The sequence below is a fragment of the Condylura cristata genome, unplaced genomic scaffold (assembly GCF_000260355.1).
Source record: "Condylura cristata isolate star-nosed mole 26May11 unplaced genomic scaffold, ConCri1.0 scaffold00023, whole genome shotgun sequence".
NCBI classification, from domain to species: Eukaryota; Metazoa; Chordata; class Mammalia; order Eulipotyphla; family Talpidae; genus Condylura; species Condylura cristata.
In genome coordinates this window covers 5,214,879-5,234,297 of record NW_004567124.1, presented here as the reverse complement: position 1 = coordinate 5,234,297, position 19,419 = coordinate 5,214,879, and the positions used below count along the sequence as shown (strand labels likewise).

Genomic DNA, 19,419 nt, shown 5'->3' with positions numbered 1-19,419 from the left:
CCTTTCCCCCACCATTGTATTGCCTTCTCTGCTGCTTTATATTTAAGCAGGTTAGCTGTAATTAAATTATAATTACTTAAGATAAAGAAAACCTGATCCAAGGAGCTTTATAAAAGTGTTTTGATGAAAGCATATCTTTTGCCTATAAATAGCAAAATCTCTTTGAAAAAGTAAATGAATCTGTGGAAAATTTACTAAGTCCAAGCAGATTTACCTGGAAATGTCCCTTGAGAAATGTAGCCACATTGACAGACCAAGGGAGCCCTCTACCTGTGTACTGGTAGTATAGATTTCATTGGCAAAAACCCTTGACCTGGAAAGCTAAAAATAAATTGAGACCAGGTATTCTAGTCCTTTGTCTATTTTGGTTGGCTTCCAGCATTATTTCTGAGAAAGTGAATGATGCCTGAGAATGTATTTGTATGAAAAACTGGCTATATGGAGAAAATCTGCAGAAGCTTTTTTCTGTGAAAGAAATTAACAGACTAAATAAAACAGTTAATATATATAAATATATGTGTCCAGTGAGAATTACATTAAAATAATTATTTTCAAAGAACTTTATATTCCACTGTGGATATAAAATGTTAGTAAGCATTTTTGTTCATCCGGCATGAAAGTTTCATTGTTTCTTTGTTTCAGGAAAAGATAGGGTTGAATGTAAAAATCATGCAGGATCCTGAAAACATCCACCACAGAGCTGCTGTAAATGCGAACTATGGAATCAGTTTGCCATATATTAATCAGAGAAAAGCTTGTGTAAGTAATGAATTGTTTTAATGAGCTCTTAATTTTTAGAGAATTAAGTCATTTCTTACTGTAGTGTAAGATAACATGTTGTTTTTCATCAAGATTTCAATCCTTTGTCCTTAGAATTTTTTGGAGATGAAATAGAGTGACTTTCATTCTGTTTATAATTAGGAACATTTAAGAATAAACATGTAAACCTATCTTTTAAAGGTCTGTTTGTAATGCAATCAAATTTATTTTATTTGATGTTCCTAGAAAATCCTAACACTGTCATTTTAACAGAGAAATTAATTTAACCATAAAAAGAATTAATAGGGACATTTAACATATTTTGTTTCTTTGATAGTAGGCTTACTCCTGGAAAAACCTAAAGAAAGCAACAGTCTGGTATCAACTTCAATGGTGTATTCTCGTAAATACACAAAATTTAAAGAATATTACTCTAAATCTGAAGCAAGCAGGGACTAATTCTTTATGTCAGCAAAATGATGAGAGGACAAAATAATAAAATTGGCATTAAGGGATCTCAGAGTCTGTGCCTAATTTTTGCCATTAACTTGCTGCTAAAGATCATACTCTTTCTGTGTTGTAGGGTTTTCTCAGGAGAATTAAGAGTAGTGCTTCATTTTTGGTAAATTATTTTGTTTCAGATCACTTCGAGTACTGAACACAATTACTGAAGTGCATCCATATAGTTTACATCCATTTTTAACTGTTGCCTTCTCACCAAAGCTCCTAAAAGTATACGTCAATGAAATCAAAGTTAAAAACGTCTGTGAAATCCAAGTTAAAAACAATATTAATTTTAGAATTAAATTGAAATCTTAGAATTAAATTTCAAACTACCACAACATGTCAACTAGCACAACATGCTTCTTGCACAGGCTTGTTTAATTGCCTACTTCATTCCTGTAACCCTGAGGTGAATATTTAGTTTCTTTGTGTGTGCTTTATGCTATTCTAACAGGTTTGACTTAAGAACACTTTATCTTAGAAATACTTTTATAGCCTAAGAAATAACCAGAAAGTTAGATATTTTTATTCCTGCTTGAAACTTTATTTAAAATGTCACTGTGAATAATGTAAAAGGGTTTTTATCTGCTTCCCACGAGCCCAAAGTCCTTGAAGGAAAAGTATTATTTCTCTGGCTGTACAGTCAGAAGCAGATTTCTCTTTTGTTGTTGGTTTTTCCTTTCAATCTAGAATTAATATTGGCTTAGCTAGTGAAGTGCTGAGCTTTGTAGCCCAAGGCAACGGCTGCATTTCAAGCAAACTTTTTCTGATGAGCATGGAAGTTTCAAAAGGCTCATCTCTCAAATTAGGAAGGAGTATTCCTCGCTTTAATGAATATGGGCAGAAGATGCCGACATAAATAGGGAATTCTAAATTCTATATCCAAAATTGGGAGCAGGATCTTAATCATTTATTATATCTGTTTCCAATTTGCACATAGATAAAGTGCGTTGGATACTATGGCCATGTGCTTTGAACACAGAGGATTTGGGAAAGCACTTGGCTTGCATGACATGGACATATAGATGCTGTATATTCAGTCATTGCATTAAAAATCTTCCCCCCGCCCCCCGCCATGAAACTTGCTCCATATTAAGCAATGCTGTAACACTTAAAAGTGTAGGTACACCACATGCATTCTGCTCAAACTGACCATTGGTATTTCAATCAAAATAGTTGATCCAATCATTTTATGTTGCTATATAACACATACGAATATATCTGTATGTTTTTATATGTATGCATATGGTGGTGCTAACTGAAAAACAGTTGTTTTCATTTTGGATTTATAAAGCAGAAGCATTGTGCAAAAAACCCTGTGAAAGAAATATTCAGATGTTTGCTTTTAAACATTCATGTAGCACATTTGGGAATAAACACAGTTGTGATTTGCCACTAATAAAAATGTTTTTGAAAGTACTTACCCAAACTGAAGCAATGTGTCTAAGCTGTGATGTATCGTTAATTAGAGAAGCAGCATCAAGGCTAATCGCTTTTTAGAGCAACTCTAAACACTCAAAGGGGATTATTATTTGGCTGCCGAGGGCCATGTGCTTCCTTCCTTCTTATGAAACTTGAACAGCTTGTCAAAAGCCTGTAAATAATCTTAGACATTTTTGACAGAGCAAATTTGAATATGTAGATAATTTACATTATTAGTTCTTAAAAACTGGGATTTTTGCCATTTTATTGGGATGTAGTCTTCCTAAAACAAGGGCCGTAGGCAGAGATTTTAGTGCATCAAAAACATACATGTCCCAGATACACACCCCCTCACAAAACTGCCTTCAGAGTTTTACGTCCTGTAATCATTTTATGTAAAATCAATTTACAAAACAGCATTAAAAGTGAAAATGATGAATTTTGCAAGATCTTAAATCTGCAACAAACAAGTAAACCACCACCAAACAACATGTTCTTGAGTAGAGCCTTAGAGGCAACGGGGAGACAAGAAGAAATTTCTGCAACATTCATATTACTCACTGATATTTCATTCCAGTTAGACTTTCTGTGCAGCACTTTCAAAGCTCTACAGAAAATTTGACTTTGATTTATCTTTTTTTAAGTAAAAAGGGTTTCTTAAAAGGCTTGAAAACATGTATCTGTTAACATGAATTTTAAAAGAACTATTATGAATGCATAACAAAATAGCCAAACAAAACATTGCTTTGAATTGCTGCACAAATAACTCTGATTATAACTATTATGACCTAGAAAAGAATCATAAAAACATTTTTCATTTTGGCAAGATATGAGTTGCTGTAGAATTATACCAGTTCTTTGGTCCCACTTTCCAAATAAATAAATAAATATATAATGCAATGTAAACTTAGAATCTTTTATTTATTCATGAGGTTGAATTTAATACTATTATGACTTCTAGATTTTATGAGTCATATGTTATGCAGTGTTTTTCACTAACTTAGTTGGGTAGCAACCACACTTCACAAATCATAGTTTCATTCTTTACTGTTTCACTTGGGGTGTACTTGGTAATCTCTCCCACTGAAAGCACATTCATTTCTGAAATGATAAAGTAATGGAAAGTGAGGCAATTGTGTTAGTGTCAAATGATTAGAAGAAGCTCCAGAAGTAAGGGGTGGAGGTGGGGAGTGTGGGGGTGGGGGGAGAAGGACGATCTCAAAACATGATTGTGTTTTAAGCCCATGCATATGGCCACAATTACAGTCACAACATAATTTGGCAACGGTAGCAGAATTAGATTTAAACAAATTGATGTTACACTGCAGTAATTCAGAATGAGCTTGTTGCATTTATAAACCATAACAAGAAGCAGAGTGAATTAATAAACCCTTCTTGTCACTAAAAATAAAAAAGGGAATAATTGCTGAGATAGAGTTAACTTAACAGATGACTATAGTCAGCATCCTCTCAGCCTAGATATGGGAACGTGAAGGTCACCCCCATCTCAGATGACAAAGAGGGAACATTTTGTTGGTAAACAAATTAATCTTTTGAAAGGTCGCCATTTGTTTTAAGCTTTTATCCAGTTCTTGTCATCTGGAATCAGAGATTGACTGTCATTTCACCAGGCAGGGGTGCCGGGGAAGCAGACAAAGCTGCTTCTGTACATATCAGCATTCCTTGACAAAACTCGGTGCCTGATTGGGATGCTATGGGCTGCTGGTTTACAGCTGTCTCCGGACAAGAATGGAGGCCCACCCCTGAATTCCAATAAGATGGGCCTGCATATTCCGCCTGCTGTAAGCTGGCCTTCTGCCCACAAGTAAAATGTATCGTAGTTCAAGCCAGCAATTATCTCTTTTACTTCCTTCTGTGCTGCTTCTGTTCCCTTTTTCCAAAAACAGATGTGGGTGTTCACTCAAGTTCTGCATCCATTCTTTCTCACACCTGCCAGGGCAGAATTTTGACAGAGGTAGAGTTTGAGGGAGCCAGCAGCCAACAGTCAGATGTAATTTTTTTGAGAGCAATTTAAAAAGAAAATGTTGATTTTTCAGGAAGTGTGGAGTCAGCATCTTGGTTCCCCCTCCTTTTCCCAGGAGCACTGGTAAATTAAATTAGTTGAACAAAAGGACATAGCTCTAAAGATATTCTGAAACGCCACATCCTATTTATGACACGCGGTCATTAGCCAAGGACTGTGATGGCGAGGCTCCTGTCACTAAAGAGACTTTCTCTTCAGGTTGTTCCAGAGTTTTCAAGAAAATAATCACTGTTCGCGTTCTGCCTGATTCCTTGCCTTTAGAATGTAACCCACCCACATGGCAGTGGTGGTGGTGGCAGAGTGGTATCCACTGCCTGGATACGTTGTTGCTACTTAGAATTCCGAAGCTCTGTGTTGGTCTGGAGTACAGGGAGAGCTGAAGAAGTGATGTGACATGATCACTGGTCACTGGTTGGCATCTGGCTGGGGAGGCATGATGTGGGGCTACACAGCATCATAAAGAACCTAGCTGCAGTGAGTGCTCTAACTTGTGTAGGAAGCTGCGTTACTTGGGTTTCTGTGCTAACATCCTTATGCATTCCCAAGCCAACCCTATGCTGAACTCCAAGCAACTTTCAGCTCTCAGCATGAGGATACTGGGTCAGACTACCTGGTGTGAATTCTTACTAGATGAGGGGCCTTCCAGAAACAGCCTCCATTTCCTCATGTGGAAAATGTCCATAACAAGACATTTGTTTTATCTCATGGGATTGTAGTGAGATATAAATGAGATAATCCAAAGCACTTGGCAAAGGTCCTGATACAAATAAGCACTGAAAATATTAGCTCTGATTATTGGCAGCTTTGATATGTTGCATTGTTTTAACTGGAATCTAAAACTTAAGTTATTGTAGATGTGAGAGGAGAGCACCAGATTACTGTTAGGGATTTTATTTACTTTTTCTTGTGATTATATCTTCTTTCTCACAGTTTTCAAATCTTTCACTGCACCAAGCAATACTTTTCATGTAATAGATACCCAGGAGACAACTGGTTTGTCTTCTCATCTGCCCAGTCAGTCTCTGCATTTGAAACTACATAATCTGGTACTGATCTAGAAGTGAAGTAATGATTTTTCTGGCCCCCAGGGTACCTGGTCGCATAAAGCACCCTCCTACTGAGGCATCTGAAAGAATTTACCTGGCATAACACCCTTTGTCCTGAATTCCTGTTATAGCTTTGCCACTATCTATTTCCAGGAGCAGGTTACCCTACCTTGCTCAGTCTCATTTACCTGGTTTATAAAATGAGGAGGCTGGATAGGAGGCAGTCTGGTATGGTGGGAAGGGAGTGGAGTTGAATGGATCAAAGTTCACAATTTCCTCTTTTATAAAATCAGGGCAACGTGTCTTCTAGGCAAGGGTGTTATGAGGATTATAAACAATGTATTACAATTAACAGATAGTAATAGCTTAATAAGGGTTTTGTCTTTCAAAACAATGAATATTAAAAATCATATACTTGGTTGTTCCTTCTTCACAACCGTGCTTCAGAAAAGGATCTGAATTGGCTCCTTTCACACTCCTAAAAAATGAATGATAAGGCCTAATGCTCTCTTTTTAAAGTTGTTATAGAGCGTCAGCAAGTTCAAGAGAGGATGCCAGCATTAATTCATATCACACTTTTATGAAAAATGATGAAACTATTTTAAAATGTGATAAGAACAATACACATATCTAGGTTAGATACAACATTTTAAGGTATGGTGTGTGTGTGTGTGTGTGTGCGCACATCTGTATTTCTTATAAAGGTGTTTTTATTAGTTAGGGTTTATGTTTGTGCTGTCATATTTTGAAATGTGGTTCTACCATACACATTCCTATAATAAACACACAAAATAAGTAAGACTAAATGAGATTTTTAAATCAGTCCTGGTCTCTAGTAAAGCATTTCATAAATGTTAACTGGTATTACTATTACAACTCCCACCCATTCAAAGTCAGACAAATTCTCTGGTACTTACATTTCACAGAACATACCCATCAGCTGTGTGAATATAATAATACATGCTGCACTGTGAAAACATTCTAGACTGCTTCATTACTCATTTTAAGTTGGGGTTGGCTCTTACCTGATTCAGAACATGATGTGCAATCCTCATTTGGCATTGCAGGGTTGCAGTGTTTCTCTGCTTATAACTGCAGACAAAAAGTCAGCAATGAATCATCAGCTTAATATTTAAACTCAACTTACAAAAAAAAATTACTTCTTTTGAATTTTTTTGAGTTATGAGTGAATGTCTGAAAAAGTTTCTGAAATTTGAATGTGGGTGATACATGACATGCTTAAAAAGTACTTTTGATCGATAATAATCAGTGTATCAGATACTATGTTCAGTACTTTATGTACGCTCGGATTTAACTCTGATAGCTATAAAATAGGTGCTGTTTTTATAACCATTTACACACTAGGAAACAAGCTAAGATTAAGCTACTTCCTCAAGTTATGAAGTATGAGAGTTTAAAATAATTTAAATTATTTACAAATCAAATCTACTTGTCAAAATTTCCCCAAATTGAGGACTTACCAGCAATTCTTAATTACTAAGGAACAAGAGCAGTTGTTAGATATTGTTAGTGATGATTCTATACTCAAAGAAAAAACAAGCATACTATTCTTTAAAGAGTATGGATCTTTTTAATTAAAGAAATCCTGAGGTTGTAAGTTATTTGAAATTATTTAGCTATTTTACATCAAAAATTTCTCCATCTTGTTTAAGCAAAATAACAAATAGTATGCTGTGATGTGTGTATGACTGCAGTTACTATCTTTAATGCTGGAGTTCATAATTTGCCTTCACCAAAACAGTCTCATCATTTTCAGTGTTGATTTATATATAAATACATGAAAGTATAGGTAAGTGTTATATATATGTATGTGTGTGTTATATATATGTATGTGTGTGTATAGATACATACTTGTATTTTTATTATATAATTCAACATATAAAACGACACTAAATTCTTACAAAATTTACATTTATTTACATATCAGCATTCTATTTAAAGCTGCATATTTTTGGTGGCTGAAAATAAATTTGAAAATCTTTGGCATAGAGTATTACCTCTCCCATGGGTTTTTGCTTTTTAACAAGAGTAACTCCTCTATTTAATTAAACCAAAGGAGTTAGACTCTATTAAGGGATTTCAAGCATGAGTGGACAAGGAGAAGAGGGATTTGGGCGATGTAGGAAGAGAGGCTTTGCACTGCCCCGGAATCATCCCAGGTCAATCATCCCAGCCACTTGCTAACTTAACTAGCCAACCTGATGTGGTCCTGACCCTCTGCACTTTGGTTTTGAACTTGAGTGTTGGTGTTTGTTTTATCTCTATACTAAAAGGTTGTGCTTCTAATCTCAAAATTCCACCCGGAGAGCCAAAAATTAGGTAGATGGGGGATCAGATCCTGTGTGAGCTCTGTGATAGCTTTAAGGTACAACAGCTCTGTGACTAGAACTGTGTTTCAGTACAATTGGTTTCCGATGTATTTTATTTTATGGATTTATAAAAAAAAGTTATTGTGAGAAGTGGCCCAAAGGCTTCATCACATTGCCAAAGGGGTCCATGACCACCCCACCATATACACACATAAAGTTAGAAGTCTGTGGCACATTTACTCTTTCACACAAATATCTAGTATTGGGTAATGTATGTACTAGAATAGAGTAGTATTCTAAAAACTCTGCATTCTTTATAAAGAAGGATCCCCTCAAAGTAGTCGATGCAGGAAACCTGCCAAAAATGTGGAAATATCTAAACGGACACTTCAGATTTCCATAAGAATTACATCTTCTTGAGTAAAAAAAAAAATTTGAAACTTCATGCTTTCAGAAAATCAAGTGTTGCTTTTCTATTGCAAGAAGGAAAATGAAACAGCTACAAAAGTGGTAATGCTGGCAATATTGTAGTAAGTGTTCTGTTCAAAATGAAGCAAAGGAAAAATACAACAGTAAAGAGCACCATAGCATTAGCCACAAGAGAAATGGGTCTAATAGAGTTGTTTTCTTCTTAACCCAGGTTAATTATCTACTGAGAGGTACTTGAGATGAATAAATACTATTGCTGTGTTCTTCAATATTCTAACCCATTGTACCTTAAACTGTACTTGAATTAGAGAATACATTCCTAGCCTTTAAAAATCTCTTTGGTAGACCAGAAGTAAGTACCCATAGACTCAAGTGGTTCACCTTCCATTTTAAAAAAGAAGAAAAAAGCCCAATTTCTGAATTGGAAAGTGTAATGTAAGCCCAGGAGACATTTATTTGGAGATTCACTCATTAGGCTATAAAGCTGGAACAATATGCCCCCAAATACCCCCAGTATGCCCCAATTTATCTAGTCCTTTGGTTTCTATCTCTAGCTTCAGTGATAACCTGAATGAATCTGTGTGTGATCAGCAGCTAAGGGCTCTGAAAGGAGCCAAGCACACGCACGCTTTATTAGAAAGAACTATAGACCAAGACAAGAGTCAGAGGGCGCTCACCTGTGTCTGCTGCTACTATAGTAAGTCAAGTCTACAGAGGCACATCACTCTTACCCTTAAAGACTGGGATTTCCCCAGAAGACAAATTGGCTTGTTCAGTCATCCTTTGGGCCATTGTCCTGACCGTGTGGCTCCTAGATTAATGCCTTTTTGGTGACTTGTGGAGATAAAGTTGTGATCGGTTTAACCGGTGGATAGAGGCAAATCTTAGGCCTTAGAGGAACCGATGGACATGGCTGAAAGGAGAAGCAGCATATGCCTTAAGCACTGGAAGCAAAACAAGCAAAAGCAGGGGTGAAGAATAATGGCATTAATGGAGGATGGCTTAGAGCTTTACATGATCCTCTTGAGTTTTTATGAAGGGAAAAAGTGAAAGATGTGGCTGGAAGTATAGGGGCAAATTGATGGATGGCCTTGAATGAGTCACTGAAATCTGATTGTGTCATCTCAGTCCACAGCTTAAAAGGAAGAGTTTAAGGCAAGCTGTTTCTGAAATGAGTTGACTTCTTTAGATACTCTAACTGAAGGGCAGCTGTAGAATTCCCTGAATGAGCTCTCTCTCTTGATGCCCTCACTGGTTATTAAACTTTATTTCCTTTTCCTTTGGCTATAAAGTTTTCCTGAATGGCATGATCTCTTGAACTTGTTAGATGTTCACTGAAACTGCCTTGAGGCAACACCTGTCCTGACCACTTATAGACAACTCTTTGTCCTTCCTATGAATGGGCACTCTGAATTGGCAGATCTAGTGGGTGACTGAGATATCCTCTTAAACACTCTTACTTTCTGTATTCATGCTGAATATACCACTGCCACATAGGAGTCTACTGTACCTCTATCCTTAGTTTCCACATCTCAACAAGCATGACTTACGGTGCAAGAAGAGTATGTAAGCAAGAGCAAAGGGTAGGAAATAGGAGGGATTAACACATTCTGCCTTCTCTCCTTGCTTTCCTTCCCCCACAATACCCCCTGCCTCATTGACAGTTACCAGCCCCTTCCCCCAATCTCAACTTCCCAACAACCACCAGTGATCCCATCTGCTCATACAAACAAATGCCAGGAGACTACCTTATCCAGGAGATTTCAGAAATCTGGGTGTTTTTTCAAACATATCTGTTTAAGCCAATTGGGAGAGAGAAAGAAAATGGTATTCATGGGATAGGCTTTTTTTCTTCCTGACTTTCCCCGTCACACGGCAAGAAGTTAAAACCCAAAGAAAATGTCCAAAGTGATTTTATTTAGAACAAAAATTACGAAATTGAGTCTACTGGAATCAGTCTGGTAATAACTGAGTGTGGTCTACAGTGCTGGGCTGCTGAACAGACAGCCCTCCCCCAGGAGGAAGCTGCCAGAGCTCTAGCCCTCTAGCCCTGGCTTTGACAAAGAAACTGGAAACTTATAATTCTATTTTTGGTGAAATCTCCTGTTTTAAGTGTTTGCTTATATAAATTAAGAAACCCCGTGTAGTCCAAAGAAAGTCTCTGAACTAGACTATGTTACCAGTCAGCAGCTTGCAGCTTAGTGTCCCTGGAGTGCTCTCACATGAGTGCAACTCAGGGGATGACCTTAGACTTCATAAGGTCATCTTTATCGGGTTAGACTTTTTAGGGCTTTGACTTTGTCAAAGTTAATTGGGCCTCCGCCTCTCACAAGAGAGAGGGATACAACTAGACTCATAGGAGACTGATGTATAAACTGGAGTGCCTCTTTATTCTATGGAGAACATTAACAATTGAGCAGACCTAGATATTCAAGTCAGCCTGATCTGATGAGCATATTGTATCCATGTTGGAAAGCCACATAGAAAGTCCAATTAGAAGACTGCTTAGTGAACAGGGAAACTGACGATGGGTAATTAGTTGGACCATCTTCATGGTGAGCAACATCACATATTTATAGTCTGATGCATCCATTTGTGAAGCTTCTCCTGCCAAAAGAAACACGAATACCGCCCCTGATGTGAGTGTTCTGTGGACACAGAGAAATGTCGATGTTTTGATTCAACTTTTTTTTTTTAAGATTTTATTTATTCATACAGAACTGAGGTACAGGCCAGAGATGCGGAGGGTGAGAGGGTTCACCAGAGATAGAGTAGGGAGCAGAACAGGCAGATCGACGAAGTACACTGCTGAGGGGAGCAGAGGGCGGGTCAGGAGAGGTCTGCCACGCCATATGGTCACCTCCAGGGCAGGCGGAGATCGAACTCATGCGGAAGTGGCTTTAGCTTCTTACTTAGTGCAGTGCTTTAACCCGCTGCACCACCAGGGAGGGCCTGATTCAACTTTTTATGATAATATTGCTATCTGCTTAAAGTTGTTTATGTGGATTATGTTTCATGATATTGAGCTTTTTCTAACCAGGGCCACACTCATCCCAGTGAAATGAGTGATGTTACCCCATTTTACTGAAAAAGAAATAGCAACTGAGAGAAATTAAATCATAAAATTAGTAAATGGTAGCACCTACTTCAAGCCCAGGTCTATCTGATATGACACTGTCTTCCTTCTTAATTCCTCCTACACAAGACCACTTTCCTTCAGCTGAAATCTAGTTTCTCTGACAACACTAATTAGACTATATGCCTATTTGCGGCCTGCAACCTTTAAATCAACTTCTACATGGCACCAATCACACTCACTGTGTACTTACTTTTCCAGATTAATACTCAAGTGTTGGGAACGGGGCGGGGGAGGGGGGGAGGGTGTCCTTCTCTTGTCACTACTCTCTACTTCTTATCTAAGTAGTTGTACTCCCAGAGGAGGAAAGAAGTCTTGACTAGAGGAAACTAGATGCATCAGGAGAGGGAGAGAAGAGAGAGGAAAAGTATTACTGAGGAATTTCTTGGGTGATGTATTATTTCAGGTAATCATCACAGTAATCTTATCAGTTAAGTCTTCCATTTTATATTTGATGAAACTGAGGCAACATTGGTTAAGTAACACAATTAGAGAACAAAGGGTCATAATTCAAACTCATCCTGTCTGACTTCCAAGTTAACATTCTTAATCACTATTCAAGACAACTTCCAAGTGACTTTGAGGATCCCAAAGGGATCCAACCAAAAAGTGCTTCCTTGATGATCAAGGAATTTGATGAAGAAATTTCTCTGCTTTGGTCTGGGAATAGAAGTAAAATATCAAAGTGCTTAGTAGGAGGCTACATTAACTCAAGGATTAGAGCAAGAAGAGAAGGTGGCACCCCCACTCCCTCCAGTTTATTGAGAAATAATGGACATGTAATATTGTATAAGTCTAAAATGTATAATACAATTTGACACACAGTATATAATGTGAAATGATTGCTATAATTAGCTTAACACTTCCCTCACCTCACACAACTGTTTGCTGTGTTTTAAGAACATTTGTTATCACTCTCTAAAGCTAGTACTTTTAAGATGGAAATGTCCCCTAGCTAGACTGTAAACCTTTTCCAGAGCATATCAAGGATAGTTCCCAGACTGGTCAGAATCCAATATAAATGTACTGTTGATTGTGTGCATGAGATTAATTATTTTGAGTAACAACTCATTAATTGATCTCAGTAATTGAATTAAGTGAATTGAATTGAATTAAGCTAAGTCAAGTTTATTTATATAATGAAATACCATGTATCTCATTTGACTACATTTGTAGAACACTATTATTTTTGGCCATAAAAATGCCTTTTCAGGTATCTTCAGGTAGAATTAATTTTCCTAGAAGATCATTGTATGCTTTTAAAGCTTTTACATGCTATACCTTGAGTTTACAGAGCAATGTTAAGCACTTGAATAAAATGACATTTCTGAAAAAGAAAACTGATAAGGATGTTATTTTTTCCCAAACTTTTTTGTTGCTTTAAGATTTTAATCAATCTTAAAAGACTATTAAGGAAATTTCCACATCAGATGCATAATTAAACATCTTAATAAAAATTTGTTAAATGTTTTTCCCATTTTTGTGAGATATAAAATAATTAAAACAAGGGCCCTCCCTGGTGGCGCAGCGGGTTAAAGCACAGCACTAAGAAGCTAAGGCCACTTCCGCATGAGTTAGATCCCGCCTGCCCCAGAGGCGACAAGGCAGGGCAGACCTCTCCTGACCCGCCTGCTGCTCCCCTCAGCAGTGTACTTCGTAGATCTGCCTGTTCTGCTCCCCACTCTGTCTCTGGTGAAGCTTCTCACCGCCCCTGAGCCTCTGGCCTGTACCCCAGTTCTGTATGCAGAAATAAATAAATCTTTAAAAAAAATAAAATAATTAAAACAAATCTTGATTTTTGGAAGGGAATAAAGCTTACCACACGTTGAAATACATGACAATATCGATCAATACTAGTATATTTAATTAACATGCTGCTATCACTGCTGCAGCCTGCTTTCCATCACCGGCCAGAATATTAACCGACAGATGGCACAATAAAACCTCGCCTATCTTGCCCACTGCATCCCTGAACAGTGTATTTCAGTAAATCTGCCACTTCTGTTCCCTACTCTGTCTCTGATGAATCCTCTCACCCACCCTCCACACCACTGGCTTACACCCCAGTTCTTGTGTGCCTAAATAAATAAAACTAAATCATTTTAAAAAATAAAAACAGGGTCCTCCCTGGTGGCACAAGGGGTTAAAGCGCAGCACCACGAAGCTTGCCACAACTGCTTCACTACAAGTTTGATCCCTGGCCAGGGAGGTGACGCACATGGCGCAGCAGACCTCTCCTGACCTGCCCACTTCTCCCCTCAGCAGTGTACTTTGTTGATCTGTCTGTTCTGCGCCCCACTCTTTCTCTGGTGATGCCTCTCACTACTTCTTTAACCTCTGGCCTGTGTCACAGTTCTATAAGCATAAATAAGCAAATCTTTAAAAAAGATAAATTGACATGTACAATAATAAAAAGTACAATAAAGACTAAGAATGCATTCTGTTTCCCCTAGAGAAAAGATGTATAGTAAGCAGTAATGATTTTCTTTTGAAATATTTAGACTCAGTTAATATAAACATGCCCTATGTTTAATAGGAAAGATGTTCCCTTCCAAGAAATTCTTATCAGAGATACGAATAATCTGCCAAAACCTATAAAAAGGTCCAAACTAATCTTTATGTCTACTGTAATTTCAATCAAATTCTTATGGATTTTATTTGGTGTAAGTGGAATATTAATTTTTCAACCTGCCAATGTTCATTATCATGAAAAATATATGGACACAGGTTTTATTGTTTTCCTAAAGGTTAATGAAGTTTAATATTTCCTACTACTCATTCCTACTATTCATTAAAACATGTCATATAATTCCAATAATTATAATGGCTTCTATAGGTAGAAAAATTAATGCAGATTAGTGGAATAAAACAAATGGGAGTTTTGGGGGCCTTCCTGGTGGTGCAAGGGGGTAAGCAGACCTCTTCTGTCTCACCCCCTGCCCCCCTCAGCAGTGTATTTCAGTCAGCCCACCTGTTCTGTTCCCAACTCTGTCTCTGGTGAATCCTCTCATCCCCAGCACCTCTGGCCTACATCCCAGTTCTTGTGTGCATAAATAAATAAAATAAATCCTTAAGGAAAACAATGGGGTTTTTGGTGTTGACCTTAGTATGAAATATAACTTGGAATATAATAAGAGTCAGGGGGGTAAGGAGGACTCAGGCCTTGGACCATTTGTAAAATTAAGGCACTGGATCAAATCATCTCTAAGATCTCTTCCAGTAATGGCAATTAATAACTCTGAACAAAATCTATTTTCTATTGTTCCTTTCCTTTCCCATTTATGACTACCAACATAAGACATGTAAAGCAAAAAGACGATCAGGTGAAACTTTTTTTCCTCTGATTGTGGAGATAAAATTCACAGATGATAATGAGTTTATATTCTATGTACACATTTGTTGAGTACCTATTATATGTGTTCTCACTTTTAATACTCGGCATAACAGAGAGATCACTCAGACATTACAGATAAGAAACTCAGGATCATAGAAGGTTCTGATACTTGATCAAGTCATTTAATTCACGTATAGTACACACAGAATTGCAACCTATATTTTCTTTTGCTAGTCTGATGCAGTCTAGAAAAACTATTCCAAGGGAAATCCTACAAAAGGGAGAGAGACTCTTACGCACACCTATGCAGGTAACAGGATGTAATGTTGCTTACACATCCATTTTTTTTACTAAGCGAAGAGTGTATTTTTTTAAATGGTCTCATTTATTTATGGTGTTAATTCCTTCATGAAGTTAAGCAAAAATATTTGAACTCTCAGTGCTCAAGGCTTCTTTCAGGTTGCTCAGGCATCCCTTCTGTAGACTTTACTGATACAACATAGAAATTATGGCAAAGCCCAGCGGAGCCATTGAAGTAAAAGTCTCAATACTGCTCAGGAAGGGATGCCAAATTAAATAAAAAGAGCCCCAGCAGTTCTGCTGCTGCATGCCAACCCAACTGCTGGTATGAGGTAAATGAGGACCAGACTTCATTTCACTTGTGACCCTAGCCAGTATTTAAGCAAAAATGCCTAGAGACTGGCATGCTGTTCTATAATAAGGGAATAAATAGCAATAGCAAAAATAATTATAATAAACAATAAGCTCATTCACAAAGCCTTTCTGAGATTGTAACTGAAAGTACCATTTAAACTCATTTCTCTTGTGTGTCCCCAGTAAAGGTTAAGACAGTAGATTCTGTCCAAGCAACAGTTTGAAATACATAATGCTAAGTTTTTACAGGAAATTCTCCTTACTCCAGTTGCTCTTCCTTTTTCCATGTCTTGGGGTGATGTTTGAGTGAGAGTGTGGTATGATACTCACCAGTGTTCAAAAATCACAAGCGTAAGCAACTTGGTTTTTCCCTTCCTGTCTGGACGTAATGGTGTGGGTATATTGATCAGTACCAGGATTCCCTAATGACTACTTTTCTGGAATTCTTAAATGTCAATTGGAATGCCACAAATAAATATATAGAGAAAAAAATACAAGAAGAAATAGTTTACTACTTGTCTGCTTGAACCCATCAAAAAAATTCTGAGCCCACTGTGTTCAGCTCTTTTGAAAAGAGTTTTATGTAATCCCAAATTATCACTTATCTTTTAACTTTACAGAATGGTCTAATATTAACACATTATAACAATGTAATGGTTAGCTATGTATTAATCCTTAGATCAGATTTTTTTTTCCCTCCCAAAATGTATTCTAAAGAATTTCTGTTCCTTGGGATGTTAACAGATACATCAACAAAAGGCGAGTTTTGTGGGTTCATAAAAGTAGGAAATGCTGGAGTATTTCTAGCTTACAGTTTTCAAATCCTTATTTTTAAATATATGTTTCAACACAACGATACGCTATAGGTTTTACATTTGCCTTTCTTTTCATAAGCATATTTCCTTTCTTATTTCTAATGCCATAAATTTATGATCTATGCATAATTCCACTTTTCCCCTTGGCCATACTATTGAAAAGATACAGTGCTTTCAGATTTTCTGTTTCTTTTGTGGCCTTTGTAGGTATTTTTTTCTTTTCATCTAAGTTGGTGAATTTATTGGCAAAAAAATATGTGATCAAATTATTACCTTATTATATTTTTTTAAAGATTTATTTATTTCTGCATATAGAACTGGGGTACAGACCAACGATGCAGGGGCAGTGAGAGGATTCACCACAGACAGAGTGGGGAGCAGAACAGGCAAATCGTAGAGGTACACTGCTGAGGAGGGGGGGGGGCGGGTCAGGAGATGTCTGCTGCGCCATGTGGTCACCTCCGGGGCAGGCCGGGATCAAACTCATGCTGAAGTGGCTTTAGCTTCTTAGTGCTATACTTTAACCTGCTGCGCCACCAGGGAGGGCCAAATTACTACCATATTATTTTTTAACATTTACTTGAAATATAGTTAAATGTTTTCTTTCATTTCTGATACTGGTAACTTATAGTTTCTGTTTTTCTTCATCACTCTGGTGGGGGGCATATTCTTTATGTTCTTCTTTCTAGTCATTTTCATTATCATTCTGTTTAAATAATCCAATTCAAATTCCTGTGATGGTTTTATTTCTGTAACTCATGGGTTATTCAGAAGTTTGCTGTCATTTCCAAATAGTTGTGTTTTTGAAATTTTTCTTGTTACTGAATTCTAATTTAATTCTACTGGGGTCATAGAACATGTTCTGTAAGATTTAAATCTTTTTAAACTGATTATGACTTAGGGTATATTTTGGTGAATGATACATGTGTTATTTGAAAAGAAAGTTGTTGTTGGTTGCAGTGTTCTATAAATATCAATTAGGTGAAGGTGGCTGATGGTGCTGTTCAGATCTATATCCTTGCTAATTTTTAAAATCTATTATTCTATAAATTACTTTGAGATGGGTTTTTAAATCAACTCTGATGGAATGTTTGTCTATTTCTTCCTTTAGTTCTGGTAATTTATTTTTCATGTTAATGTTGCTAAAAGTTTATGATTGCTAGGTTTCTTGCCTAATTGACCCGTTAATTAATCTCTGTTTTTTAATTAAAGTGTTTAGCTCACTTCCATTAAAGTTTATTATTGGCATGGTTTGATTTAAGATAACACCTTTTTTCCTTTTGTTTTCTTATTTGTCCCATTTATTTTGTCCCCTTTTTCCTGCCTGATGTAGTATTACATGAGATTTTTAAATGATTTTAATATTCCATTTTAAACTATACATTTTTATTAGTTTTAATGGTTGTTCTATGGATTACAATGTGCATCCTTAACTTACTAAAACTTCATTGAGTTAATGCACCAGTTCACATGAAATGTAAGAAATTTAATACTATAGAATTCCATTTATTTCTACAACCTCTATGATACAGTTGTCTATAATTTATATATACTATAAACTATGTAATAAGTTATAAATTTTTTGCACTAAGCCATGAGTGGTCTTTGAGAAAAATATGTAGTTTTTGTGTTTATCATAAACATCTGAGTTTTCATCTTGCATTATTTTCTCTCAGTCTAATGAATTTCCTTCAAACATTTCTGGTAACTCATATCTATTAGCAATACATTATCTTCTTTTATTAAAAAAGAATTTATATAGAATTTTGGATCACCAAGTTTTTTCTTATAAAGGTCCATTTTTCTGAGAAGTCAGCCATCATTTAGACCACTGATCTTCTGGACATAATGGGTCCTTTTTTGTATGATTGTTTTCAGTATTTTTTCATTGTCTTTACCCTTCAAAGATTTGTTTATGCTGTTATCATGAGTGTTTTCTTTGACTTTATCCTGTTTGGGATTCACTGAGCTTCTAGGGAATTTTTATTTTGCATAAAATTGGAGAACACTTGGTCATTATTTCTTTAAATATCTTTTTCCATATTTCTCTCACTCTTCTGGGATTTCAATTATAATGTATACAATCACTGAAGATGTAATCTTTTCAAAATATTTTTCCTTTATGTTCTTCAGATTTGATAATATATGTTGATCTTCAAGTTTACTACCCTTTCTTCTGCACACTGTTCTGCTATCATGCTCTTTGTGACTGAAAAGGCAATTCTACAATGTCAGGTACCTACACATTTTGTGTCTTACTAATCTGTCCTCCTGAACAGAGAATTTTCAATCTTCTGATCCAAGATGGCTGCCATGCTCGTATCATCACATCTGTATGCCAATAAGGCAAAGTCACTATGGTTTTTATACCACTGGCCAGAAACTTTGTCATGAAGACATAGGAAGCTACAAAGAAGGTTGGAAAACATAATTTCTGACATCTGCACATTAAAGGTCAACCAATAGTCTTTTACTACACCTGCCATGCTTTGGCTGTCTTGAATTATCTAAGTTTAGAATAACAAAATGCCTTTAGTAACAGATTTTTTATATATATATATAACATTCAGCTTCCCTATAAGTAATAATATCCCTATTTTACAGAGGACAAAACTGAAACTTAGAGAAGTTAAATGAATTAGCCCAGGCACATAGCTAATTAAAGATAGGACTAGGACTAAAATCCAGTGCTCCAAGTCGAAATGTTTGCTTTTATATTCTAGTGCCTCTTGGGGTGGAGAAGGGTTTTCCTTCCAATTCTAAGGAATATTGATAAACCTTAGTCTGAGAGAAAAAAAGACTAATTGTAACTATATTAACTCAAACTTGGAAAGGAATCAGAAAGGGGATACAGAAGGTTTTAGTATAAGGATATGTAGGTAGAGCTGGTATGTTTAGGTATAGCCTGGCTGTGTTTAGCTATAAAGGTTCAAGGTCCATGGATCA

The 19,419-nt window shown here is 36.5% G+C and overlaps 1 protein-coding gene across 1 annotated transcript in view; it reads left to right on the top strand.

Moving 5' to 3' along the window:
* Positions 1-19,419, top strand: part of LOC101630606 (IQ domain-containing protein H-like) — a 65,461-nt gene that overhangs the window by 33,239 nt on the left and 12,803 nt on the right. Inside the window, exon 5 of the mRNA XM_004687646.1 lies at positions 643-759. Within this exon, the coding sequence (XP_004687703.1) occupies positions 643-759 (117 nt within the window). The remainder of the gene's footprint in view (positions 1-642; positions 760-19,419) is intronic.